The sequence below is a fragment of the Lacerta agilis genome, chromosome Z (genome assembly GCF_009819535.1).
Source record: "Lacerta agilis isolate rLacAgi1 chromosome Z, rLacAgi1.pri, whole genome shotgun sequence".
Taxonomy (NCBI): Eukaryota; Metazoa; Chordata; class Lepidosauria; order Squamata; family Lacertidae; genus Lacerta; species Lacerta agilis.
Genome location: NC_046331.1, coordinates 45,482,966 through 45,509,867, shown reverse-complemented (window position 1 = coordinate 45,509,867; position 26,902 = coordinate 45,482,966). Strand labels below are relative to the sequence as shown.

At 44.1% G+C, this 26,902-nt stretch overlaps 1 protein-coding gene across 1 annotated transcript; it reads left to right on the top strand.

Annotated features, from left to right (window-relative positions):
* Positions 1-463: 463 nt before the first annotated feature.
* On the top strand, positions 464-26,902 carry FRMD7 (FERM domain containing 7). Its single transcript, XM_033137302.1, has 12 exons — positions 464-511; positions 4,029-4,133; positions 6,427-6,469; positions 7,815-7,848; positions 10,735-10,832; positions 11,911-12,025; positions 13,115-13,262; positions 15,634-15,729; positions 18,828-18,991; positions 19,466-19,534; positions 24,425-24,500; positions 25,631-26,902. Exons 1-12 carry the CDS (start codon positions 464-466, stop codon positions 26,678-26,680), a joined length of 2,046 nt encoding a protein of 681 aa, XP_032993193.1. The 3' UTR covers positions 26,681-26,902.

Below are 26,902 nucleotides of genomic sequence, written 5' to 3'. Positions count from 1 at the left end.
GAAGGGTACAGATCCAATAGATAAATCATAAACATCATCATCACCATCATCATCCAATCATAATTGCATTTTTGTATTTTAGCAGTGCACCCTTCTTTCTTCCCCATCTTGTCTGGATGCATCCAGGGTTTGTTTGATGCATGGAATTTGCCCTTTTCCCTGCTCAGCTGACAATTGGAACATCTAGTGCAGCTCCCATCATTGCCATTAAAATTGCTTAGAAATCTTGAGCAATCAGCTTTTTAATAGCTCTGTACTTCTAGCTTAATGATGCTTAATTACCCTTGCTCATCAAGGACCATGCAGCTTAATTAATATGTGCAAATTGCATTGGTGTTCTTGCCAAACCTCATTGGTGTATGCCAGAAGCCAGTCCAGACCTCAGTGAAGTGAGCATCAGAGCAGAGTTCCAAGCATTGTCTTTAGCAATAACAAATGTTGCATTGATTTATTGATTTGTACAATGACTATCCCAGTTTTCGGCATCAAGTGGTCTCAAGGATGCAACCCGGTAAATCATCCAAGTAAACACAATTTTACCCAGCTGCAGCTTTTTGGCTGGAAAAAATAAAGCCCATCCCATCCAGCCTTATTATCTCAGTGCATTGTGGGCAATGACCACATGACCGACTCAGTCCTTGGTACCAGGTGGTTGCATCCAATGCTTGTCTGACTCAAATCAGTGAAATTAATAGGCATAGCTTCATGAGCGCACAAATGCAGGTCATGCTGTACTAAAAATGTCAAGATAACTTGACTACAACCAAATGCTTGCGTAATTCAGGCTACTATCATCTTTCAGAAACAAAAGCTTTACATCAGAAAATATTTTTTCCAAAGCTCAGTGGAAATGAAAACACTTGAGACACTCCAGTGGCCTTTTTGGAAAGCTCTCTATCTTCAAATTGTTTTCTGCGACATTACGTCCTTGTAGGAAGGGGTTTAGGCCCACCAGGGTGGGTGGGATGTCAGGCAACTGACAATGAATGCTTGAACCTGTTTGACCAGCCAGGAAGTGCTTCTCTGAGTCAGTTTGGAAGGTGGAGAGGGGGCAAACCTGGTGACGTGCTTGGGTTTTTTAAATTAAATTTGCTATTTAAAAAATGCTTCCAAAGGGCTGCTCACAGTGGGATTTCATTTCTCTGAGCAAAGATTCTTCACCAACACCACAGTCCTAAATCAGGCCATGTCACCAACTGCTTTTGAAAGTAAAAAATAGATTGCCATTCTTTGTGGGGGTGTTGATATAAAGATTGGTGGATCTGCAGAAACTTTGCTTTATCATTTTTCACATCTTAAGCTCCGTTCTGTATCGGCATGTTTTAACAAAAGAATTCTGTTGAAAATTCACTAGAGTTTTAGTGTATGTTTCTGCTAACATTCACAATTCTGCTTGCAATTTTCCCAGATATTATTATTTCTTTGTACATTATTTCCACTAATATAATCATATACTTTCCCCTAAAATATGCATTCATGTATGCATTGGGTTGTATTCAGCTAAGCTCTACCAAAGGTAACTACTGAAATGAAACAGCTGAAATGATATAAGGATCTAATCCATGTTCATTTGTTTTAATGGGTTTTCTTGGAGTCCAATGGAGAGCTTCATTGCAGATTTGGAGAAGTGTAAGTTTCAAAAGATAGTCTATGTTTCAGTTTGCTAATTGTTTCAGGGATTTGTAGATTATTCAGAAAATTATTGTGTTATGTATTGAAGTTCCCACCCTCGGCCACTAGGGGTGCTGTGTGTATAGTGTCACTCTGCCCACCGTGGCTGCAGTTCTCACTCAGTCCAGTTCTGTTCCAGCCTGAGAATAAAGAGAGCTGCTTGGAGAATCACTGTCTTGTCTGCTATGTCCACCCACTACTTAATATATTGTTAACAACTAAGTTCATTAGAAAGATTAATCTAAATCAAGCAGTTAAGGAAAACATAGGGAATAACTAGTAGATGAAACTAAGTGGGAGATGCAGTATTGAAAATTAAAACAAAAGAAACCACAGAAGGGGGTGGTGGAAGTCAAACTATATTTTTATTGGGAAATCTAATTAATCTGTATGATTGTTTAAAAAATTCAAAAATAAAATATTGAATAAAATATTTTTTTAATTGTTTCAGGGTGCGTGAATTAGACACACTTGTGTCAAAATGCAAACCAAAACTGATTTATCCCACCCATCCCTGGTCTGATGATCAAGAAATAAGAGCCAAAATTATATGGAGTTAACTACAGAACATCTTATTCCAGACCCTCCAAGTGTCCCTATTTTCCAGGGGTGTCCCTGATTTAAAGAAGTTGCCCCAGTTTCTGATTTGATCCCAGAATGTCCCACTTTTCCTTTGGATGTCCCTATTTTCATTGGAGAAATGTTGGAGGGCATAGAGTTATCCATCCCCAAGTTGTCTGAAGGCAATCCTGTATAGGGAAGTTTTTTTAAAAAAAATGTTTAATGTTATATTATGTTTTTATATTGGAAGCTGCCCAGAGTGGCTGGGGCAACCCAGTGAGGTGGGTGGGGTATAAATAGTAAAATTATCATTAGGAAATGGGACGTCCCTATTTTCATTGGAGAAATGTTGGAGGGCTTGTTATTTATGCATTGAATTTATATCCCGCCCTTCTGAAGGAGCCAAAGATAGCAAAAATGTTCACAAAAAATTTAAAAAGCAGAAACTTTCTAGAATAGTTAAAACATTATATTTAAAAAAAATTACAATTAAAAACATCTAAACTCAGTTGCAAGCATTCTAAAACAGATTTTAAAAAATGATTCTATCCAATGATCTTGGGGTAGCCAGGAACAGTATTCAAATACTATTTTCAAGTACATCTTGGATTTTAATAATGATGGAGACAGATGAGTCTTGCTAGGGAGAGCACTCCACACTCAGGGAGTCACCACTGAGAAGGCCCTTTCATGGGTCACCACCAACAAGGCCTCAGCGGGCAACTGCAGAGTTTGAGGTGGTTTGTGTTGGGGAAGGTGCTGTTCCAGGCATTCCTGCATCTCAGCAGCAAACATCTTCTGACCTGAGGTGGTGGTGAATGTTTCTCTCTGCACAACTGCTCCCTTTCAGATCTTGACTCTGGTCCAGGAATTGTGTGTTAAATGTGTTGCGTTCAAAAGGAGGATTCAAAGGACACACAAGCAGAGTCTTCTCTCCCGTTTAAGAACAGGGAGAGAACTTCTGCTTTGTGTACCGGAGACTTCTGGGGCTGCAGGTTGTGGTTGCATAAGTGGAACAGGAATTTCTGGGCTCCAGCTAAATGCCCTGTAACAAATTATGTGTAGGGTGTTTCTTTATGTTTAAACAAAATTGGATTAAATTGATTTCTTTTTTAAAAAAAATAATTGGATGGTGGTTAGTGTTGGTCTAGGACCTGTGAGACTCAGAGCCATAAAGCCCACTGGGTGTGACCTTGGTCCTGTCCCTGTTTATTAGCCTAACCTAATTCACAAAATTGTGTGAAGATGAATTGGGAAGGCCTAGAGCAGGGGTGGCCAACTTCCAAGAGACTGCGATCTACTCACAGAGTTAAAATCTGGCAGTGATCTACCCCCTTTGGGGGGGGGGTTCAGGTCAAAGTTGTTGAGCTTTTTTTTTAAGGAAGGAAAGCCTGTTTTGGGGGGTTCATATACAAGTTGTTGAGCTCCTTTAGGGAGGAGGAAAGTGACATTGAGCTTGTGTTAGGAAGCAAAGCCCTGCTTTTGGTGGGTTGGGTGATTTTAGGGGTGGGAGACAAAGATGTTGAGTTATTTTAGGGGATCCAAAGTTTTTTAGCTTCTTTGGGGGGAGCCACTGATCTACCAGTGATCTCCCACAGACGTCCAGTGATCTACCAGTAGATTATGATCTATCTGTGGGACATGCCTGGCCTAGAGAACCTTGAAGGAAAAGTGGAAAATAAATGAAACAAACAAAAGTTCCTGATCTACTGTACTAAAACAATATGGTTAATCTTCTTGATCCCTGTGTTGTTTACCTGGCTGGCTTCCCCCCTCCCCTCTTTCCCTTCCAATAGCAAAAGTCTTCTGGCAAAACATTGTTCAACCTAAGCTGCAGCCACCTGAACCTCACAGAGAAGGAATACTTTGGGCTGGAGTTCTGGAGTTCTGCAGGGCATACTGTAAGTGAAGGCATTTTGAATCACCTTATAGGGGTGTCACTGAAGGCAGATTGTATATGAGGTGCTCAGTGGTACCACTTCAGGTGCTGGGTTATGTATTGCTCTGAATGCCCCTCCATTGAAATGAAACGAAATCCCTGTATGTTGGGAAACTAGCATGTGCAGTCATGCAAGGGTTACTGAAAATTCTGCGCTCTTACCTGCTGAATTCTGCAACCTCCATAAACAGTGCAAGAAAAGGAAATGCATGTCTCCTTATTTTGAGTAATTTATTCTTCTAGTTATGGGGAAATGAATGCCTCCCCCCCCCACGCCTCTACATTGAGAGCCCCCCTCCCACGCCAAAGGATTCCAAGGCCACTCCAAAGCATAGCTGCCAGCTTTTCCCTTTTTTAAGGGAAATTCCCTTATTCCAAATAGGATTCCTCACAAGAAAAGGGAAAAGTTGACAGCTATGCTCCAAAGGGCTGTGAACCAAATGGCACATTATTAAATTTCATAAGAGGATTGACAGGTTTTCAGAACATGCTGTTTTTGAAGCCGTCAGTTCCAGAAAGTTAAAAATGAAAACCTAAAGCAGTGATTCCCAAGCTTTTTGAGGCCAATGCCCACTTTGTTCCATAAGCTCATCCCCAGTGTGCCCCCTACTCTATGCAAAACCTTATTTAGTGGTTTGCACAACCCACTAAGGAAAAGAATAACACCATGAAATTCAAAACAGTAACAATTAATTGCACATTCACTCAAAACCCAATCAAAAATATTTAATCAATTCAACAAAATTGATGACTTTGATCCAGTCATGCCAGCTTTTCAAAGGCTTATTAATATCCCTTTACACCTCCAGCCAGCTCCTCAGCTGCCCCCTTGCCTCTTAGTGCCTCCTAGGTAATCCTACGGCCTCCAGGGGTCACCACTACAAACCACAGCTATATATGGGGCCAACTGCCCTGTATAAGGAAGTTTTTAAATGTTTAATGTTTTATTATGTTTTTATATATGTTGGAAGCGGCCCAGTCAGAGTGGCTGGGGCAACCCAGTCAGATGGTCAGGGTAATAATAATAATAATAATAATAATAATAATAATAATAATATAGGGTGTCCCTATTTTCACCAGAGAAATGTTGGATGGTGTGATGTTGTTTTAACATACATAAACACAAGCTTTCTGCTAGCCTTCCTAAATGCGCTTCTTTTGGAATCAACGCCAGAGGTACAATCGACTTTGTGGGTGGGGGAGGCTCTGCTGCCTGGGCTCTTTGCTTTCTAAGCAGAGCTATTTAAAGTGTACTCCATTTGAAATGTCTCCCCAGCAACACAAAGAAAGATGCACACAAGCAGCCAAGGCTGTGTTGTTTTTGCTCCCTTTTCTTTCCCACTGGTGAAAATTCTATCTCAGCCAGACAGACCCCCCCCCTCCAGAAGGGAAATCCAGGTTTGGAGGGTGGAGAGGGAGAAGCAGAGGGTCTAAGTGGCCCAGAGCATCAGTGGTCCAGCTCTGCATCATAAAGACAACAATGGAGGCCATTGACTTCTCTTTGCTTCATTAACTTGCTGGAGTGCAGTGCGGGTAAAAACAGGGCTCTGCATTTATAAGGAGCAAAAGCAGTGAATCTTGGCCTGTCTGCTGAAAGGCTGTTTTTCCTCCTCAGAAACCATTCAAGGAACATCACTCAAGGATATCCTGAGTATGCTGATTAACTGGGCTGCATTGTTCTTCAGCTGCCAGGGGCTGATGAGTCTATGCATGCAGCAGAATGAGACGGTAGAGTCCTGATGTGGTTGGATAGACTGTACCACTTCTCAATCAAGTGCAAAGATGTCTTAACAATTTTTTTAAAAAGCTCTGTTAAAATATAGCTGAAACTAGACAACCAGCGGAGTCCCCCTACCTTCCTGAAGCATTTCCATTCCATTTTCAGGGAGGGTACTGGTGTTACAGCTGTGTAAACACCATACATTTGAAAGCACACCCACCCAAGAACCCTGGGAACTCTAGTTTGTTACAGGTGCTGGGAATTGTAGCTGTTAGGAGTGAACTTCACTATATATAGTGAACTTACAATATATGTACCGGTAGATGTTAAAGCACATTTAAATTACACACCCCACCAAGAATCCAGGGAACTAATTCACTCCTCGTGAACCAAGAATTCCCAGCACCCTTAACAAACTACAGCTCCCAGGATTCTCTGGTGGAAGCCATGTGCTTTAAATGTATTGTGTGTACACAGCCCTGGATGGTCAGGATCAGCCCAAGATCTTTTATGCTGCTTTTTTGTCTTCCTACAGGCCTGGCTGGAACTTCTGAAGCCTATAACAAAGCAGATTAAAAGTAAGTATTTTTGTTATATATGTATATATTTTAAAAATACTTTTCTAAAGCAACACCCAAGGGACGGCAGGGAGATGGAGCACTGATCCAGGGCTCTCCTGGCTCACCTTCTCCTCTCCCCATCAATGGCACCTGGGCCACATCCACAACACACATTTTAAAGCACTATGATGCCACTCTAAACAGCCGTGTCTTCCTCCACAGAATCTGGGGAGCTGTACTTTGTTGAGGGTGCCTTAGGAGGCTCCTATTCCCAAAGTCCCTGCGAAGAGGGATTGATTGTTAAACCACTCTGCAGAATTGCAGCTGTGGGAGGGGAGCATGAAACATTACCAAAATATGATAAAGTAAGAGAAACCCCCTAACTTTAATGCTGTTGGGTGGTTGGCAAAGCTGGCTCAAGACACTTGGGTGCCTGAGGTGAACCAGAAAATGGTGTCCCCACCCCTTCCGCCAAGGAAGAAGGAGTGAGGGAAGATCTACATCAGGAACAGGGTGCGGGGGAGAGACAAAGATTGACATTGGGATTGGCTGCCCAGTAAACCCTGCTGCCTGAGGCATTTGCCTTATCTTGCCTCATGGGTGGGCCGGCCCTGTATAAAGATTTACATCAGGATCGGCTGCCCCTGAGGCTTTTGCCTCACCCTGGCAGTTGGGCAGCTACATAGTGATGGATCAATCTGCTGCAGGCATCTTCCATCTGGACTGGATGGCCCTTGTTGTCTCTTCCAACTCTATGATTCTATGTATCTCTGGTTGCGCCCAGATCTGACAGTCACTTTGCTTTCTGGGCATGAAATGTTTCTATAGACCAAGACTGGGGAACCTGTGGCCCTCTAGATGTTGCTGGACCCCATCTCCCAGCTGCCCCTGCAACCAGCATGGGGGTGGTTTCATTTATTTACCTATTGCATTTATATTCCTTTTCCTCCAAGCAGCTCACAACAACCCTGTGAGGTAGGTTAGGCTGAGAGAGAGTTGCTGCTCCAAGGTCACCTAGTGAGCTTCATGGCTGGGTGGGAGTCTCAGCACGGGTCTCCCAGGTCGCAGTCCAACATGCTAACCACAATGCCCCACTGGATGGAGGCCAGAGGTTCCTCATTTCTGTCTCAGATCGGGCTGTAGCATTTTAGAACCATGGGGGAATCAGTGCAGCACATGGGGATGGTGGGCAGTTAGTCTCCATCTTGTCTAGAACATTCAGAAAAGCTGATTTCACAGGCTGTGTGCAAATGAAGAGATTTGTAAATGTTCCCGACAGACCTTTGAAACCAAACTTATGAAGATGTTGTGTTTTAAGATCCTAAGGAGGTTCTTTTCAAATTTATGGTGAAATTTTTCCCAGTGGATCCGGGCCATCTGAGAGAAGAGCTGACAAGGTATGTTTTATTTTTACACAGCCTCTTGGTTTTGTTTTTGCATTTGTTTCATTTAGAAATAATTTCATTTAGGGTTTTTATGAATGGGGGTTTCATTAAATGCTTAAAATAATTCGAAACATTCCTTTCCCTGACCTCCTATGTAACTGGTAAAAGCAGTGTTTGAGGTATGAAAGCTAGGGGCTAAATGGCACCTTAAACCTAGGTTATGGGCGCAACCACAGAATATCTAGGCATACTTTTTAATAACAAGAATAAAAGGTGAAAATGAATTAACTGCAGCTAAAATATTATATTCACTTTTCACATGGTCTAGTCCTCATCTAAAGACAGCAAAAAAGCAAAGCTATGCAGTGAGAGATTTCACTTTCTTGGGTTCCATGATCACCGCAGATGGTGATAGCAGTCACGAAATTAAAAGACGCCTGCTTCTTGGGAGGAAAGCAATGACAAACCTAGACAGCATCTTAGAAAGCAAAGACATCACCTTGCCGACAAAGGTCCGTATACTTAAAGCTATGGTTTTCCCAGTAGTAATGTATGGAAGTGAGAGCTGGACCATAAAGAAGACTGATCGCCGAAGAATTGATGCTTTTGAATTATGGTGCTGGAGGAGACTCTTGAGAGTCCCATGGACTGCAAAAAGATCAAACTTATCCATCTTTAAAGAAATCAGCCCTGAGTGCTCACTGGAAGGACAGATCCTGAAGTTGAGGCAGTAGTACTTTGGCCACCTCATGAGAAGAGAAGACTCCCTGGAAAAGACCCTGATGTTGGGAAAGATGGAGGGCACAAGGAGAAGGGGACGACAGAGGATGAGATGGTTGGACAGTGTTCTCGAAGCGACTGGCATGAGTTTGGCCAAACTGCGGGAGGCAGTGAAGGATAGGCGTGCCTGGCGTGCTCTGGTCCACGGGGTCACGAAGAGTCGGACACGACTGAACGAATGGACAACAACAACAATGCTTCCCTTGCTTACCCCTCTAATATTCTTAAGAGGGCCTTTTCTCCATTCTTCAGAGAGTGGCTGGAAGTTGGGAGGCAGAAAAAGGTCCTCCTCTCCTTCTACTCTGCAGTTTTAATCTGAAATCTCTTTGGTGTGTTACTGTGTCCAGAGCTCAGAAACTGCTTGCACTAATGAAATTCCTTGTCGCAAAACACACCTAGAACAATGGGAGTTTTGAACGCTGGGCAAAAGCACTAAATCAGCCTTTACCAACCTGGCCCCTTCCATATGTTTTTGACCGCAACTCAGACCAGCCCCAGCCTATATACAGCTATGCAGACTGGAGCTGATGGGAATTGTAATCCAAAACATCTGGAGAGCATTGTCTAAATAATATATAACTGCATTGTTCATTTTATATCTATATATACCCATCTAGGTATTGTTGCATTTGAGACAATGAAGCTATGGTGATGATAATATTTATTTATTGTTAAAATGATTTATTACATTTACATCCCACATTTCTTCCAAGTTGCTCAAGGCTTCATAACTGGGTGGGGATATGAACCATTGTCTCCAGGGTCTTAGTCCAACACTCTAACCACTAAACCAGACTGGCTGCTATCAGTATAACTACTGTTTTGAGGACACTTGGAACTGCTTGCATAAGCATAGTTTCTCATGGATGGTGCCCAGTGTATTGCGATGGCTATCACAATTTTATTGAAAATGGCTTTTATATGCATTTTTGCTTCCCATGAGCACACGTGTCCTCAGAGTATAGAAACTTGGTGAAAGGTGCAGTAAAAATCAACAGAGGACTTTGAATGCACTGACCCAAACCCCTACACAGGAAGGGGGCCATGTCTGTACTTCACAACTGCACAACAAGTAGTGCAGAAACTGGGACTAGGCATTGGGTCCAGCATCCCGTAGTTTTCATTTAAAGAGAAATCCAAGGTTCTAGCCCATAAGTTGTTGAAGATAGGTTTGAAAGAGTGCACAGCGACCAATGAAACTGCAGAAGCTGGATGGGAGGAGCAAAGCAGTTAAGCAGGATGTGCAGCCATTTAGAGACAAGGCTTAAGTGGCATGGATAACTCCCTTGCCCCTTCTGCCTTCCCACTGAGAGCAGATAAACAATTGGCCACAAACAAATTTATGCAGATACACTTGAACTGAATACTTTGAGAATCCTTCTTGCACATGAATCTAAGACAAACTAAACAAATTAGATCTTCTATTCCTGAAGGCCTGTAAACTGGTCACTGTGGTTCTACTGATGACGTGCTGTTCAGGTTGATATTGCCGCCTGCCACCCCAATCTCAGAGCCGTGCAAGATTCCAGGAGTTCCAGGCGCTTACCCAGGGTTCCGTTTCCTTTGGAATGAGGGACTGTGGTGTCTTTATGATATATGGTTTATTTACACATATATGCAACCTGAGCCTACCATAGAGGGGCTCACAGCATTAACATTCCAAGAGGGTCTTGCTTCTCCCATAGCCACAGCCTTGGATTCCAGCGGAAATCAAGCATGGCTCTGGCCCTCTGCCTTCCCAGCCTGCTGCCTTGTCTCCAGCTTCTAGCTCACATAACACAACTCCACACCCTGGCTTTTGTCTTTCCAGCTCCCAGCGAGCTGAGGGAGGGCGCCCCATCCATTTGTCGTCTGGCACAGAGCTACTTCCTTTGTTACCTCTCAGCTAGATGGACCCATAGTCTGTCTCGGTGTGTGATAGAATCTCACGAATACAGAACGATGCCTGATAAATTGCAGAATTGTTTTAGTCAAGATAAACAAGGGTTGATGCATGTATGTATTTGTGTGTTTTGGCATATGGCCACTAGAAAAGGGTCTTGCCCTCACATCTTCTTTGGGGCAGGGAAATTTTGAGGATGATCTTCCTATCAGTAACATATCTGAAACGGTTTTTAGATACCTGTTCACTCTCCAAGTCAAGAAGGATCTGGCCTGTGGAAGACTTCCTTGCAGCGATAACAGCTCGGCCCTGATGGTATCGCACCTTTTGCAGTGTACGTACAGCATTGGCCTCGACATCAGTTAGAAGTCTGTACAAAATGCAAAAGTGTCCACAGTGGTCTTGAACCTGCAAATGTTGAGTAAGATGTGAGCCATTCAGCTTTTCTCAGCCTTGCATGGCAAGCTGAACATGTCGGAATTCCTCTTCACAGCTCCTGAAACAATATGTGGATGGAAGTGCTGCTGTCCTTTGCAATTTGCACTTCACTGAATTTTGTGAGACTGTTCTCCAACCAAATAATGTGCCCCAGATTATGTATAGCAGGAGAAAGTGTGCATAAGAATGAATGCATTGATGATAATAACAAACAGATAGGCTTGCAAAAATGTATATATCAGAGTAAATGTGTATACCAGGAGGAATTTGGATTAAGAGGCAGATTAGTTTTCATGAGGACTTTAAAAAAAAAAGCTTTGCAAGCTGATGCAAAAATGTAGAGAACTGAACTAAAACGAGAAACTGAAATTGACATCCCAAACCACAATTTTGCATTTTGTTCCAGGCCCAGCCACTGTCTTTCTTGGGTCTGGTTGGTTGTTTGGGGTTAAAAAAAAAGTTCCAACAAGCCTGTAGACTCTATGACTCAAGGTCTTCCAAAGATGCAGTACTTGCTTTCTTCTATGTAGTCTGCACATCATCTAAATTCATTGTGTATATTTTTGCGACTAAAAAGTGCTTCTTGAGAAGCCAGTTTCATTTTGAAAAGAAAAGGTCATTGCAGATTGATTCTGCATTATGTCATTTTGAAAGCAGATGCTGGCAACCCCTGCAATGGGAGACATATTCACACCTGCCCAACGGCATTGTGGGTAGGCATATTCCAAGACTGCACTTGCCACTTCCTTCTTCATTCACCTAGGCCCTAGGGCATGTGCAAAGAGAAAATGGCATGGGCCACCTAACCAAGGGGAGGGTTTTCAAGCACACATCAAGCAACCACAACCACCCAGATGGAAAGCCGCATGATGAGGATGAGCATGAACGATTCCAGATTGAGACAAGCTATGTTTTTTATGCTATAAACCAGTTAATGTGTATGCAGCCTAAGTTTATATGATTTCACTCTGCAGCGGCCCTGGGAGATTATCACGAAGAAATGGATCAAAAGCACCTGGAAACGCACAAATATTTACTCAACCAAGAGTGTTTGGTGAACAAGATCATGCATCACCACAAGAAACATATGTAAGTCCTTGTTTTTTAACTGCTTGTCACTTTCACCTTTGGCAGAACAGAACCTGGAAGCAGCACTTGTGGCTGCTGTGTTCTGCACTTAAGTACTGTGCACAAAAATGTGGATTCTACAAATTGTGTAAGTTATTAGGCAAATGAATTCTGCAGCTGCCCTCCCCCTTCAAGCACTACAAGCCTTATTCAACTATTTTCTTGGTTTTTGAAATCTCAGCAAACCTTATTTGTGTTCCTCTGTAAGTTTCTAGCTCTTCACACAAGAAACAAAACAAAACTGAGATTCTCAGGGAGTTTTATGGCGTTTATATCCTGTTCTGTGCCTTCTGCAGAGTATTTGCCAATCAATTGTTTTCTTCTCTCAAGGCAGCAGTCTGAGATGTTCTTTAATGATGTTTTGTTTTTACATCTCATAATATTGTTCCCCACATTTAGATCTGACTTTCCCACCGTGATGTTCATGGTGTTCATTTATCCACACCACCAGCCTGGGTTAATCTGAGAGAGGGTTACTGGCCCAATGTCTCCAACTGAGCTTCACAGACCAAGTGGTGATTTGAACCCAGGTCTGCTGTCCAAATCTGACAACCGCCCCAGACCCTGTAATCATAATCTGATGCCCTTTTTGGTGTGCTTCCTCCAGGAGAGGTCTGGAGGGGGGCAACATGAGAATGGGCCTTTTTTGCAGTGGCTCCCTGTTCATGGCATGCTCTCCCCCAGGGAGGCTCGCCTGGCGCCTTCATTACTTATCTTTAAGCACCAGGCAAAAACATTCTTCTCCTAGGCCTTTGGCTAATTAAACTATCTGTAGCCTTTTGAACTGTGGTGGGGAGTATTGTTATTGTTTGTTATTATATATTTCTGTGTTCTTATTTTGTAAACCGCCCTGTGATCCTCAGATGAATGGCAGTATAGAAATTTAATCATCATCAATTACTACAACAACACTCTACAAGGATACTCATGGTTAGGAAAAGCACCCCACACATCTGGACTGTGGGGGATTTGAATGTGGAGACGGGGGAGAATCCCCTGGATGAGCCCTTAATTGATGGTGGTGCTGAAATACTAATATTTTATTTCTAGAGGCAAAACTCCTGCTGAATCAGATGTGCAACTCTTGGACATAGCGAGGAAGCTAGAGATGTATGGGATCAGGCCCCATCCAGCCAGTGATGGCGAAGGGACCCAGATCAATTTGGCTGTCACTCACATGGGAGTCCTGGTTTTGCGGGTAAGGAGAAAAGTTTCTCCTGTCAATGTTTCAAGAGGTAAATGCAAAGTTTCTCCTGTTAATGGCATCCACAGCAAAGCCCCTTAGTGCTGCTGAAGCACTGCTTTTCTGCAATACGTCAAAACAAATTCAAAACAGATTCCACACATCACTTCATATGATGCTTAAAAAAAATATGCAGTGCCCTTCTGTATGGCCCAAATCCTTCCATAATGAGTATTCAGTTCCATTCAGCAAAGGTCACTTGTATTGTTAATCAAAAGCTTCCTGCTTGAAGGCAGGGGCGTAGCAAGGGGGGGTGGGGGTGGGGTGGGCCGCCCCGTGTTCCATAATGGAGGGAGTGACAAATTATCAAGGAACAATTTTTTTTGAAATTTTTTTTTTATGCCTGCTCTGAAGGTCTTATCTTACTATACTAGGGATTATATAGCTATATATGAAATTTCATGCATATCAGTTAATATCTTGACCCTCCTCCACCAAAATAGCTGTTCACTTGGCTGTTTTCCTATGTCGTGAAGGCTGAAATTTCAGTTCAGTGGAGCACTTACTGTTCCCAACCCTAACCCTGTGGAAAGCCATGTAATTAGACTTTAATTTGATTTTGAGATGTTTTAAGGAGGTAATTTAATTATTGTTTGATTGTATACCAATGTTATGTAACTGATGTTAGTCACCCTGAGCCCGACTTCGGCCGGGGAGGGCGGGATATAAATAAAAGTTTTTTATTATTATTACTTGTTATTATTCCTTTGTAAGAAAATATGAAATAACGTAAAACCATTTTTGTGGGGGGGGGGGGAATCAATGGGGGTTGACAAGAAATTTTCTGCACCGGGTACCACCTGACCTTCCCATGCCTCGGGGGGGGGGGCGACAAAAAATGTTTTGCCCCCGGGTACCAATTTACCTTGCTACGCCCCTGCTTGCAGGTTCAGCTCATGGTATTAGCTTCCTGTTGAACATGGAAGGAGAAATAAGTGATGAATCTTGGATGGTGCTTCAGCTTCTTGCTGCTCTGGGCTCACCCCTGCTGCCATTGCTGTTTAAAAGAAGAGCCAGCCTCTTTCTCCAGCACCCTTTGATGTGGGTGTCTCCAATTCTGTCTTCCCCTGGTAAACCAAAATGCTCCAATGTCAAAACTTGGCATTACATGGTACCTAGACATCTCTTGACCATATAATCTTCTGCCAAAAATAGTCACCTAATTTTGGAGCAATTACGTGGTACTGAGACTCCACAGCATATTTGCAGAGCAAACACATAGTTTGGTTGGTGTTTGCTGTGCAATGTGGGCGCTGAAAGGCCCGGGCAGACACACTTCCAACTGGGGAAGAAGCCAGAAAATGAAATCACGATCCACCCAGTGTTATATATCAGCAGAGATCAGAGATTTCTCAAGCTCAGGAAAACTAAACCTTCCCAGGTCAAAAAGAAATGGCAGATAACATAGGATTGCATGCATGCCGATCTCTGAGCAGTGAGAAACTCCAGGGGTGCCTGCGCTTATCTAGGATTCAGTTTCCTTTGGATGAAGGTCAGAGGAGACTGGTGTCTTTAGGATATGCATTTTTATTTACACTTATATACAACCTCAGCATAGGATGGAACACAGATCTTTACCCATTGGGTTTCCAGGGAAGCCCTAAGTTCACAGCCTTGGGTCCAGCACTGAGTAGACATGCCTCCTGTCTCCAGCTTCTAGCATCAGCCCCAAAACTCACACATAAGCAGAAACCCCCTTGGCCAGGTGTTCTTCCCCTTAGGATGAGGTGGCATGTAGCCAGGTGAGGTGGGAAAGGCCCACCCATTTGTTTCTATCGCAACAGGGCAATGCCTTTGGAAATGGTAAACAGCAATACTTAACTGGCCTGCCAATGCCAGCAGCTTAACAAAGAAATGGTTTTGTTGGCTCAACTGTCTTTTCTACTTAGACAGGCAAGTTTGTCAGAATTACATACAAAAACGTGTTTCTTAGGAGAACTTTTGCAATACAGTGCTGATGAATTTTCACTTGAAAAATAAATGTTCAAAATCACTTCATATGTGCAGTGAAATGAATTTAATATTAGAAAAATGAACAATGGAAAAGAACCAAAATGGACTGATCCATCCAACCCCATTTTGGAAGAACAGCCCCAAACAGGCTGTTATTTGGGACTAATGCTACAATATTGTGAAGGACTCCTCCCCTCTTTTTGCATGCTGTTAACCCCAAACGTTCTTATTTTTCACTGTCAAACACTGGAGAGTTCTCCCACCACACCAACTGCAGGCTGCAAACAATGGCCATGTTGCACCATCCAGGTATCCTAGTCCAAAATGGTCTCCTCTTGTGTAACTCACACAATGTGCCTATTTTTCTCCTCAGGGCAATACGAAGATTAACACCTTCAACTGGTCCAAAATTCGCAAGTTGAGCTTCAAGCGGAAGCATTTCCTGATCAAACTCCATGCCAACATTTCGGTAAGGCCTAGGCAACTCTTTTCCCTCAAGTAGTTTTGTAGAAACACAAGCTGGCTTAAAGCATAAATGTATTTACCTCTAGTCCCTTCTGTGGTCTGTCTAGTGTGGAGGCTGGCACTGCACTGGAATATGTTCCTTCACATGGGACCATACTCCTTTTGAGAAGCCATTAGTCGCACTGCATTAATTCCACACAACATACTGGAAGTTCATCATGACCAAGAGACAGAATTTCCAAAATGCCTTTCAAACGTTTTCTATAACTTCACATTGCCAACTGGCCTGATGTATCCCTGTAACCACAACATTTTCTAAGGGTTTTCATAAATCTACTGGAAGGAGAATCAAAGAAACAATGGAGTAAACGAAAAGTGGATTTATTGATCCGGTACCAGTAGGGTCTGAAATGCATCAGATCAATAAACCTGGTTTTTTTTAGGGGGGGGGGGGCTTTTGTTGCTTTTTGTCTTATATACCTAGCCTCTCATACACCTCTCCTGTATTTGTGCACAGGATAAACAGGAGAGAGGAGGCTGGCCCACCCACTGCCAGACATGGTGGTCTGCTTCTACCTCCCATTGCAATGGCATCCTCAAACTGCAGTGATTTACTTCTCCTCCATAGGGAAATGAATGGCAGCCATTCAATAAAATCAAGGGGGGCACCAGGGTTGCAGGCAGGCCATGAGGATGGAGCTAAATCTGCTCCCTGCTTCTCACAACCATTAAGAATCAAAAGTGCTCCTACCTGCACAGCTTATCATTGCTGATCATGCTACAGCATGACGGGGTGTTGAGTGTTCTGGAGAAATGGGATTTTCCACAGATGCAGCTTCATAGATAAAATATGCTTCTGCTCTTAACCAGGAGACATTTGGATCTAAAACATATTATAGATACACTAGTGGTTTCAGCCTGTTAAAATAATGGGCGCTAGAACAGAAGCCGCCTCCCTCCCTCTCGCTCCTCCTGCCTCCCTGCAGCTGGCCGGCCTCCGTCTCCTCTCCCGCGGCCTCCATCATGTCTTCTTCCCCTTCTCCGGAGATGGGGCCAGGGTTCGAGCGCGCCCTGGCCCGGCGGGACGGCTCGGCGGGGCTCCGCCTTGGGCAGTGCTCGGCAGGCAGGACGGGCTGCGTGGTGTGGGACGCGGCGCTGGTGCTGGCGCGCTTCCTCAAGAAGGGGGCCGAGGACTCGGAGGCGGCAGGCCCGGCGGGGCTCCCTCTCCGCCGCAAGGCCGTGCTCGAGCTGGGCGCAGGCACCGGCCTCGTGGGCCTCATGGCCGCCAACCTCAGGTACGTCGCCGCCACGGCCGGGCCTCGCCTCAGAATCGCCGTGGGGGCTGCCGTCTCGCTCAGTGTGGCCTACACGGACTGGTAGCAGCGGCACCCTGGAGCCTTTAAGAATGACAATAATGCTCCTCGCTTCTCCTCCCCTCCCGCCGCGGTGGCAGTTGAAGCGGAATGCCGGCGCTCTGCGGGGGCGGGCTGCTCTGGGCCACTCCCAGCCGCTAGGCCTCGGGGCTCTCGTTGTAGCGGCGGCAGTGGCAGCGTGGCCTTCCTCCTCGGCCTCCCCTCTCTTGTGGAGCGCCGGCGTTCCATTTCAACCGCCCCGCTTCAACTGCCGCCGCTGCTCCCAGCCCGATGTCTCTCCATCCAATCCCTGTGTCCCTGGGGCACATGCTCAGTAGCGCAAACCCAGAGACATAGGGACTGGATGCAGAGACACTTGCGTTATATATATATAGATTCCCAGCTGCATCAGTAACCTGCATCCAGTGTGGCATTTTGTGATCCCTCAGAAACTCACAAATGTGGGCTCAGATTCTGCTTCTTGTTCTTGGCTAAATTTATAGTGCTGATTCTGTTAGGTTGTAGTCATTGTATATGGAATGGCCTGGCTTCCATCTTACCCGGCATAACGGCAGCACTTTTGGAAGGTCGGGGGGGGGGGGCGGGATTCGGAATGAGGTGCAATTGCTCACATCTTAAAGTGTTGTGGGTGCCAGAGCAAAGGGGCTACTATGGCCAGAACAAAGAGAGGTGACGGTGCTCTGTACTGGTGGGTGCCATCACACAGGGAAACCACTGCATAAATGTGTTTGGAGAACTAATAAACAGTGATTCTAGATTCAGGTAGGTAGCCGTATTGGTCTGACGCAGTTGAAATAAATTAAAAAATCGTCCAGTAGCACCTTAAGAGACCAACTAAGTTTGTTCTGGGTATAAGCTTTCATGTGCATGCACAATTCTCTAAGGTGCTATTGGACATTTTTTAAATTTTTTAATTAAAAAAACAGTGGTTAGATTATTGGTCTAGGCCAGGCATAGGCAACCTTCGGCTCTCCAGATGTTTCGGACTACAATTCCCATCATCCCTGACCACTGGTCCTGTTAGCTAGGGATCATGGGAGTTGTAGGCCAAAACATCTGGAGAGCCGAAGGTTGCCTATGCCTGGTCTAGGCAGTGCTTTTTTTCTTTAAAAAAATGTTTAGGGGAACTCTCATTTTCCTATTCATATTGAAATACTGCCCCTCAATGAGGCCAAACTTAGCTTCACAAAATGTTTAGGGTATGAGTACCCCTGTGTCCCCCCGGAAGAAAAGCACTGGGTCTAGGACTTGGGAGACCCAGGTTCAAATCCCTGATCACTCACTCACTCACTCACTCACTGGGCGACTTTGGGCCAATTTTTGTATCTCCACCTAACCTTCCCCACAGAATTATTGTGAGGATTGCAAAGAGGATTTAGAAGCAGAGAAATGTGTGCTGCCATGAACTGCTTGGAGGAATGGGCTATAATACAACAGCAACTTTGGAACAGAGATGAGGAATTTCCAGATGTTGCTGATTATTAACTGCATTGATGGGAGATGGAGACCCAACACATTCTGGAGGGTGTTATTCCCTTCCCCACTTCATCATCTCAACAGGTAAGCTAGGCTGAGAGAAGTTGGACTAGAAGTTGGAGAGAAGTGAGCTTCTTAACTAAGTGGAGATTTGAACCCTAGTCTCCCAAGTCTTTGTCCAGCACACTAACCACTACACGACATGACACTGTGTTACATTCTCTCTCTCTCCCATCCTTACTCTCTGCCTCAGGCCTTGTGCAAGGATACACTGGAGTTCACCATGGCAAGCCGAGACACTTGCAAAGCCTTCTGGAAGACCTGTGTGGAATACCATGCTTTTTTCCGACTCTCTGAAGAGCCGAAGTCAAAACCCAAAGCCTTTTTGTGCAGCAAGGGCTCCAGTTTCCGATACTGGTAAGGAAGGACATTCTGACCTACAATCAGATTCAGGAACCAAGTCAACTGAAACAAATGCATGTTTCTCTCCCTCCCCCACCCGTTTATTCCACTACCTTGGGGTGGGGGTGGAGTCCACACACACATTGGGGGTGCAGTGCAAGTAATTTAAATCACCATTATTCATGTTGCCCAACAGAGGAATCCAGCACAACAGTTGTGCTAGACTAGTGGAAAACTCATTGTGTGCTGCAGATCACACCATCTATTGGGCAACAAAGTTTCCAGCAACCTGCTTATGCATTCGCATAAGCTTGTGCAATGACGTTCTGCTGGCTCAAAACATTTTGCCAGAGGAGCAATACCCCTCATATATCCTGTGCTTCTGAATTTGCTGCTACACCGCTGACATAGTGTAAAAGTGAGCAACAGTAGTCTGGGGGAGAGGATGCCACAACTGTTTTCATCTATTTCCTGTCCTTAAAATGGCAGCGGAAGGACTCAGCGGCAGCTGCTGGAACATGGGACAAAAGGAAAACTGAAGAGCCTGCCCTTTGAGAGGTATGATCTTTCCACAATAAGAACTCCCGCCTTCTTGCCAAGGTCCTGTTTGATGCCCTCCTTTCAAATTAAAAGTCTGGTAGAGAAGTTCTCAAGAGCAGAGTTGCCCCATATATAATTCCAGTAGGAATTTACTTAGAGTTGACCTACTTTGTGAATTTTTCATAGAAGTGAAAAGTATATCAATCTTCTAAATGCACAGGTGCTTTTCTTAAATCCTATTGCTTTCAAAGGGAAAGCAAGCATTAAAAAAAATTATGGCAGCAGCCATCCTGTGTTGGTACCTGCCTGCTTTTTATTGGAAGACCACTCCATTGGTTAAGTGTCACCACCAGTAAGGCCCTCCTCCTCCATACTGCAGCTAAGTGAACATCTGTGCAAGGTTACATGGTCTGCAGAAGCTCTCCAGCCGATTGTAGTGAACTGGAAAGCCTGCATGGGAGAAGGTGACCTCTTATATAGCCTAGGCCAAAACTGCTCAGTGTCTTACCAGTCAAAACTGGCTCAAAGTGAGCAACTTCTAACATAATCTAACAGGGTGGATTCAGTACCACCAACTAAATGAAGTGTTTAAAATAGAAAACAAAATAGGTTTTGCAACCGAAGTCTCAATATTTGACAGAGAACTAATACAAAATAAGACAAAAATTTCTAGGATGTATGGAATCTTATTAGAATGGGATGTGAAAGACAAACAGGTTAAGGAAGTAATGGTGAAATGGGCAATAGATGTAGGTAAACCTATTCAATTAGCAGCATGGGGGAAATTGTGGAAAGAGAATTGGAGATTCATTGCATGTGAGGCAATCAAAGAAAATTTTCTTAAGATGTTCTACAGATGGTTTATGACCTCTTACAAACTATCTAAAATGTATAGAACAAAATCAAAAGGGCAGAGGGCACACTGCTGCATATGTGGTGGACTTGTGATAAAATTAAGAGTTTTGGGGGTATAGTTTGTGAAGAGGTGAAGAAAATATTCAAACAAACTTGAAAAAAACCATACAGAAGCCTTTTTACTGGAATATTAGAGCCAGATATTGCAAAGGAAAATAAGAGATTTTTTCTTTATGTGACAGCAGCAGCAAGAATTCTAATTGCCAAAAATTGGGAAATGAAACAATCCCAACAAAAAAGAATGGCAAGATAAGCTATTTGATTATTTAGGACAAAATTAAAAATTAAAAAATTCCTTCCAGTAGCACCTTAGAGACCAACTAAGTTTGTTCTTGGTATGAGCTTTCGTGTGCATGCACATTTCTTCAGATACACTGAAACAGAAGTCACCAGACCCTTACATATAGTGAGAGGGTGGGGAGGGGTATTACTCAGAAGGGTGGTGGGAATGGGGGATTGGCTGATGGGTGTGGAAAACCTGTTGACGACTGATAATGACTGCAATTGGTCTTACAGGAAAAAGCAAGGGGTGAAATGGCTAAAGACAGCTTTGTCATGTATAATGAGATAAGAATCCAATGTCTCTATTCAGGCCAGGTTTCTCCATGGTTTTAAGTTTGGTAATGAGTTGCAATTCAGCAACTTCTCTTTCCAGTCTATTTCTGAAATTCCTTTGTAGTAAGACAGCTACTTTGAGATCTTGTATAGAATGTCCTGGGAGATTGAAGTGTTCTCCTACTGGTTTCTCTGTCTTGTGATTCCTGATATCAGATTTATGTCCATTTATCCTTTGGCGTAGGGTTTTGCCTGTTTGTCCAATATAGAGAGTGGAAGGGCACTGTTGGCATTTGATGGCATACACAATGTTAGAAGATGAGCAATTAAATAGTCCTGAGATGGTATGTTTGATGTTGTTGGGGCCAGTAATGGTGTTGTCTGGGTTTATGTGGCAGCAAAGTTGGCATCTGGGTTTATTGCAGGCTCTGGTACCAGTGTCCATGTTGATTCCTGTTGTTGTATTATTGTGGGTGAGGAGTTGTTTAAGCGTCCTTCAGCTTTCTATATTGGACAAACAGGCCAATATATAAGGGTCTGGTGGCTTCTGTTTCAGTGTATCTGAAGAAGTGTGCATGCACACGAAAGCTCATACCAAGAACAAACTTAGTTGGTCTCTAAGGTGCTACTGGAAGGAATTTTTTTATTTTTTATTTTGTTGTGACTATGGCAGACCAACACAGCTACCTACCTGTAACTGATTATTTAGAATTGGCTAAACTGACAGAGGCAATTAGAGACCAATGCAAACAAAAAATTCAAAAGAATGGGGAAAATATAGTGAATACCTGAAAAAGCACTGCCCTCAGAATAATACTTTGGCTTGTCTGGACTAATTTTCGCAAATACCGTATTTTTCCGCTCCATAGGACGCTTCGGACCATAGGGCGCACCTCGTTTTTAGAGGAGGAAACAAGGGAAAAAATATTTTTCTGGTTTTCCTTCTCTAAAACCCATGGTTTCTTTGAGAATCAGCTCAAAGTTTTACAGCTTTTTTGCAAAGGATCAGTTCAGATTTGTGCAGCTTTTGCAAAGGGGGAAAAGCATTGCTTACAAAACAGTAAGCACCAGTACAGACCAGTAAGCACCAGTAGAAGCCAGTACGCACCAGCAAGTAATAGGAAGCAAGAGGAAAGCAAACCAGTACAAACCAGTAAGGACCAGTACAAACCAGTACAGACCAGTAAGCACCAGTAGAAGCCAGTACGCACCAGCAAGTAATAGGAAGCAAGAGGAAAGCAAACCAGTACAAACCAGTAAGGACCAGTACAAACCAGTACAGACCAGTAAGCACCAGTAGAAACCAGTACGCACCAGCAAGCAATAGGAAGCAAAAGGAACACAAACCAGTATAAACCAGTAAGCACCAGTACAAACCAGTACAGACCAGTAAGCACCAGTAGAAACCAGTACGCACCAGCAAGCAATAGGAAGCAAGAGGAACACAAACCAGTATAAACCAGTAAGCACCAGTACAAACCAGTACAGACCAGTAAGCACCAGTACAAACCAGTACGCACCAGCAAGCAATAGGAAGCAAGAGGAACACAAACCAGTATAAACCAGTACGCACCAGTACAAACCAGTACAGACCAGTAAGCACCAGTACAAACCAGTACGCACCAGCAAGCAATAGGAAGCAAGAGGAACACAAACCAGTATAAACCAGTAAGCACCAGTACAAACCAGTACAGACCAGTAAGCACCAGTACAAACCAGTACGCACCAGCAAGCAATAGGAAGCAAGAGGAACACAAACCAGTATAAACCAGTAAGCACCAGTACAAACCAGTACAGACCAGTAAGCACCAGTAGAAACCAGTACGCACCAGCAAGCAATAGGAAGCAAGAGGAACACAAACCAGTATAAACCAGTAAGCACCAGTACAAACCAGTACAGACCAGTAAGCACCAGTAGAAACCAGTACGCACCAGCAAGCAATAGGAAGCAAGAGGAACACAAACCAGTATAAACCAGTAAGCACCAGTACAAACCAGTACAGACCAGTAAGCACCAGTAGGTAATAGGAAGCAAGAAGAAAGCAAACCAGTAAGCATCAGCAAGTAATAGAAAGCAAATGGCTGAAAAACTCAATTTCCCAGGATCCTCAGCCCTCCCAAAGGAACTACTATGCAAGGGGCCTGGGCGGGGCAGGAAGGGAGCTATCTCTCTGATCTCCCTCCCCGATCTCCTGCAATCAGCTGTTGAGCAGGTTCTTTTCAACACTCTCCTTCCCTCTTGTTAGCCTTTAGCTCTTTCTAAAACAGAAAAAGCAGGATCTGTCTTTCCTCCCTGGGCAATTTGGCTCCAGGGACCATGCATTCGCTCCATAAGACGCACAGACATTTCCCCTTGCTTTTCAGGAGGAAAAAAGTGCGTCTTATGGAGCAAAAAATACGTAAGATATGGTGTAAAAATGTAAGATATAGAAGAAAAATAGAGAAGAGGAATTGAGATAGTAACAGTTTATGAAGTATACAACCGGACCCACGTTGAGGTTGAAGGAAGTCAAATAGAAATGAATAAGAATTGAAATAGGGGTGTATGTGTATCATTTGTTCTATATGTGTAGTTATATCTTCTTGTTTGTTTGTCTTGTGAGTGATGCCTGTGATGGTGTTGGTATAATAAGTTAATAAAAGTTTTTAAAAAGGGAGCCATTTCTAAATTTGCCTACATCGAGCCTTTGTTTGGGTGCGCTAAACCCTTTAAAATTTACCTTAATATATTAGCAAGGCTTGGGGAAATAAGTTGCAGGGTGCTTAAATTTCTCCCTCTCCCTCTCCCTCTCTGTGCGTGTGATTTCACTGAGATTTTTAAAAACTTGGGGAGACATATACAGAATGTCAGAAGGAAGGGAAAATAAATATAAGGACCGCTTGAACACACTGCATAATATAAGGATGGCTCATCTAGCCCAGCAACCTGTTCTTCCCAGATGCCTGTGGGAAACCTGCAAGCAGGACCAAAATGCTCTCCCCTCCTGCAGTCTCTTGCCATCCGGATTCAGAAGCATTGCTACCTCTAACTAACTGTGGCAGCAGAGCACAGCCATCCTGGCTAGTAGCCACTGATAGGCTTCTTCTCCATGAATGTCTAATCCTCTTTTAAAACCATCCAAGTTGGTGGCCATGTGCAGCTACTGTGTGTCAAAAAATGCTTTCTTTTGTCTGTCCTGAATCTCCAGCTTCCTTGGATGTCCCACAAGTTCTAGTGTTATAAAAGTTTTTCTCTACCCACTCTCTCCGTAACACAAATAATTTTATAAACTTCTAACATTCTAACATCACTTTTCCTCTAAAAATTCCAAAACAGTGCAAATGTTATTCACAGGACAGTCACTCTCCTTGAGCATTTTGGTTGCATGCTTTTATTTCCTTGCCATCAGATTTGAATTATACTGGACATTAACCATTGTACCTTAATTTCAACTGCAGGAAACACTATCCCTCTCGGTACCATGAGAGACAGTGCCGGTCCTCACCAGACCTACTTACAGATGTTTCCAAACAAGTAAGTCATTTGGTCAGTGGGTAGGGAGCTGCAGAAATATGAGAAAAAGAAAGAAAAAGACTGGATCTCATCTATTTAGATTCATGCTACTTTGGGGTGCAAGGGGAACACATGTTCCCCTCCCAAATAACAGGCAGCAGGGCTCCTTCTGCTGCTTCAATTAGGCCTCCACTCTTTAGTTGATTAATCCATTAGATCAATCAACTGAAATACTTCAGTGAACCAGATGATTTTTTTAAAAAACAAAAAGATGTAATATATAAAAGGAAGATTTTATGTGGCATATTAAAAGATGCATACAAGAGTTGCAGATGGGCAGAATAAAATGGGTTAATATAAAAACAAAAGTTTCCTATGATCCTAAAGTACACTCTCACAACAGAGGCAGCCGGCCTGTTATGCCTCTCCAGGATTCTGATTTTGCCTCCTCCTCCTTCCCTCTAATAGTGAACATAGTTGGGTGTGTGATGGCCAGTTTGGAAGTGAAACAAGGCTACCTGAAAACAAAGTGTTATTTCTACATGTTCGGGGGACTCCTTAGCTATGCAGATGTGCATTAAAAGAAAACAAAAACTTTTTTTGAAAGGAAGCCACCTTGCCTGACAAGCACCTTGTGAACATCCAGTCTGTACAGAGTGTTGTCAGCAGACAGGGAAGAGAAGGAAACCAGGGGGAAAGGGAATTGGCTTTAGGCCGAAAGAAATTGGGGAGACTTCTATACGAGTACACAAAGGGTGGGCTTCGTACAGCATTCTGTGACTGCACTGCCAAAGAAAGATGTCAGCTGGTCCATTGGGGTGAATGGAGAACTGCCCCACCAACCCACGCTGCCTGCATTTTCAAAAACTTAAGTTCAGCCCAGGGGGAGGCACTGACAGGCAGCTTCCTCCTTAGTCTCAATGTTGCCCCTGCAAAACTCAGCAGGGTGCAGGAAGAGGGGGATAAGATGCAAATTAGTTGGTTCCACCCATCATTGGTTCTAGCTCCACCTACTGCTTAGGATCCTTGTATTCTGCCCCACCAGCTCCAGGGCACCACTGCAGTTTCTTACGCTTTGCTTGTGATGAAGAGGAGGGTGTTTGCTATAACAACACTGCTCCTTAGGTGAAATTCTGTTCTTTTCTCCCCAGATGGAGGACTTGCGGCTGGTTTATGGCACCATAGGAGGCTACCACAGTGCCAATGGGGTCCACACTTCCGAGCCCATGCTGGACAGCAGGCGGAGGAACTCTGCAGTGGAGGTGATCTTTGCTGATGAATTGGAGCGGTCCAAGCCAGAAGCTGACCCAACGCTGCTGCCCCATTCCCAAAGCAGCTCCGCCTTCCCATTGGTCTACACAGAGCTGGAACATGATTGGGAGCCAGCTGACATCTATGAACAACGGGTCCCGCTGACATCCTTCCAGCCTGGCTACAAGCTGGCTGGGAACAGTAAAAGCACCTCTGTGGGCAACATGAGGGAGATGACCCCTAGGCAACAGTTGACTTACACCGACATCCCCTACAGGGGCCCCATCCACCAGCAACTGGATATGGCTTCTCCTCAAGTCTTCTTTTATGTGGACAGGCCTCCCCAGTTTTCCAGGCACACAGCAGTGGCAGGCCCTGCTGAGGAAACAGCCAGTGGGGTGAACATGCTTGGTGCATCACCCATGAAGCCTTCCAGGAGAAGCCCAAGAACAAGGGTGGCTGAACCAGAGGTCCTGCCCAGAACGACCTACCTTAGCAGCGTTAGCATGGAGCAAGAAGTCGACGGAAGTGTCTTTGACTACAGCATTCAAGACCAGACTCCCAAGAGGTCTTGGAGCCAGTCTGACATGAAAATGATCAGATTTCCCTATGGCTCAGAGTTCCGGCCTCTAGGACCTTGTCCTGTCTTGAGCAGCAGGAAGGCTGATATTTTGCAGTATGTGCTGGCCCAGCAAAGGTTCCCAGAACCTCCCAGGGCCCAGCGAACCCTGGAGCGCTATGTGGGCAGCGGGACAGAATCCAGTGACTCTGATTCAGACATGTTGCCGGATTACTTTTCTCTCTACGGGAGGGTGGTGAAAGCACCCAGGGCACGGGTCCGCCTGTCTTCAGGCAGTCTACAGCTGGAGGGGGAGGATGAAGAAGTTTGTCTCGCTACCGCCAGCATTGAGGACAGGACTTCACAGGGAGCATCTAATTATTTTACTTAAAACAACAGGACTGGGTTATGCCAGTAGATCTTTGAAGGAGGTCCTTCCTTGGTCCTTGGGGTTATGACTGATTTTGCAAGAATGATTAATTAAAACTTTGGGATTTGATAACAAGAGGAATCTGCCGAAGCAAAGGGCTCTGCAAAAGAAAATGAGTGAGATGTTATAAGAATATTTTAAAAATGGGGGGAGAGGGGAACTTTACATGCTTTCTCCTTGACA

Bases quoted from the DNA above. Each gene is read 5' to 3' on its own strand.
- FRMD7 (XM_033137302.1), top strand. From the start codon at position 464: ATGACTATCCCAGTTTTCGGCATCAAGTGGTCTCAAGGATGCAACCCG. The intron at 10,833-11,910 runs GTACGTACAGCA...TTCACTCTGCAG, and splicing joins GGTATCGCACCTTTTGCAGT to CGGCCCTGGGAGATTATCAC. The intron at 15,730-18,827 runs GTAAGGCCTAGG...TCTCTGCCTCAG, and splicing joins AACTCCATGCCAACATTTCG to GCCTTGTGCAAGGATACACT.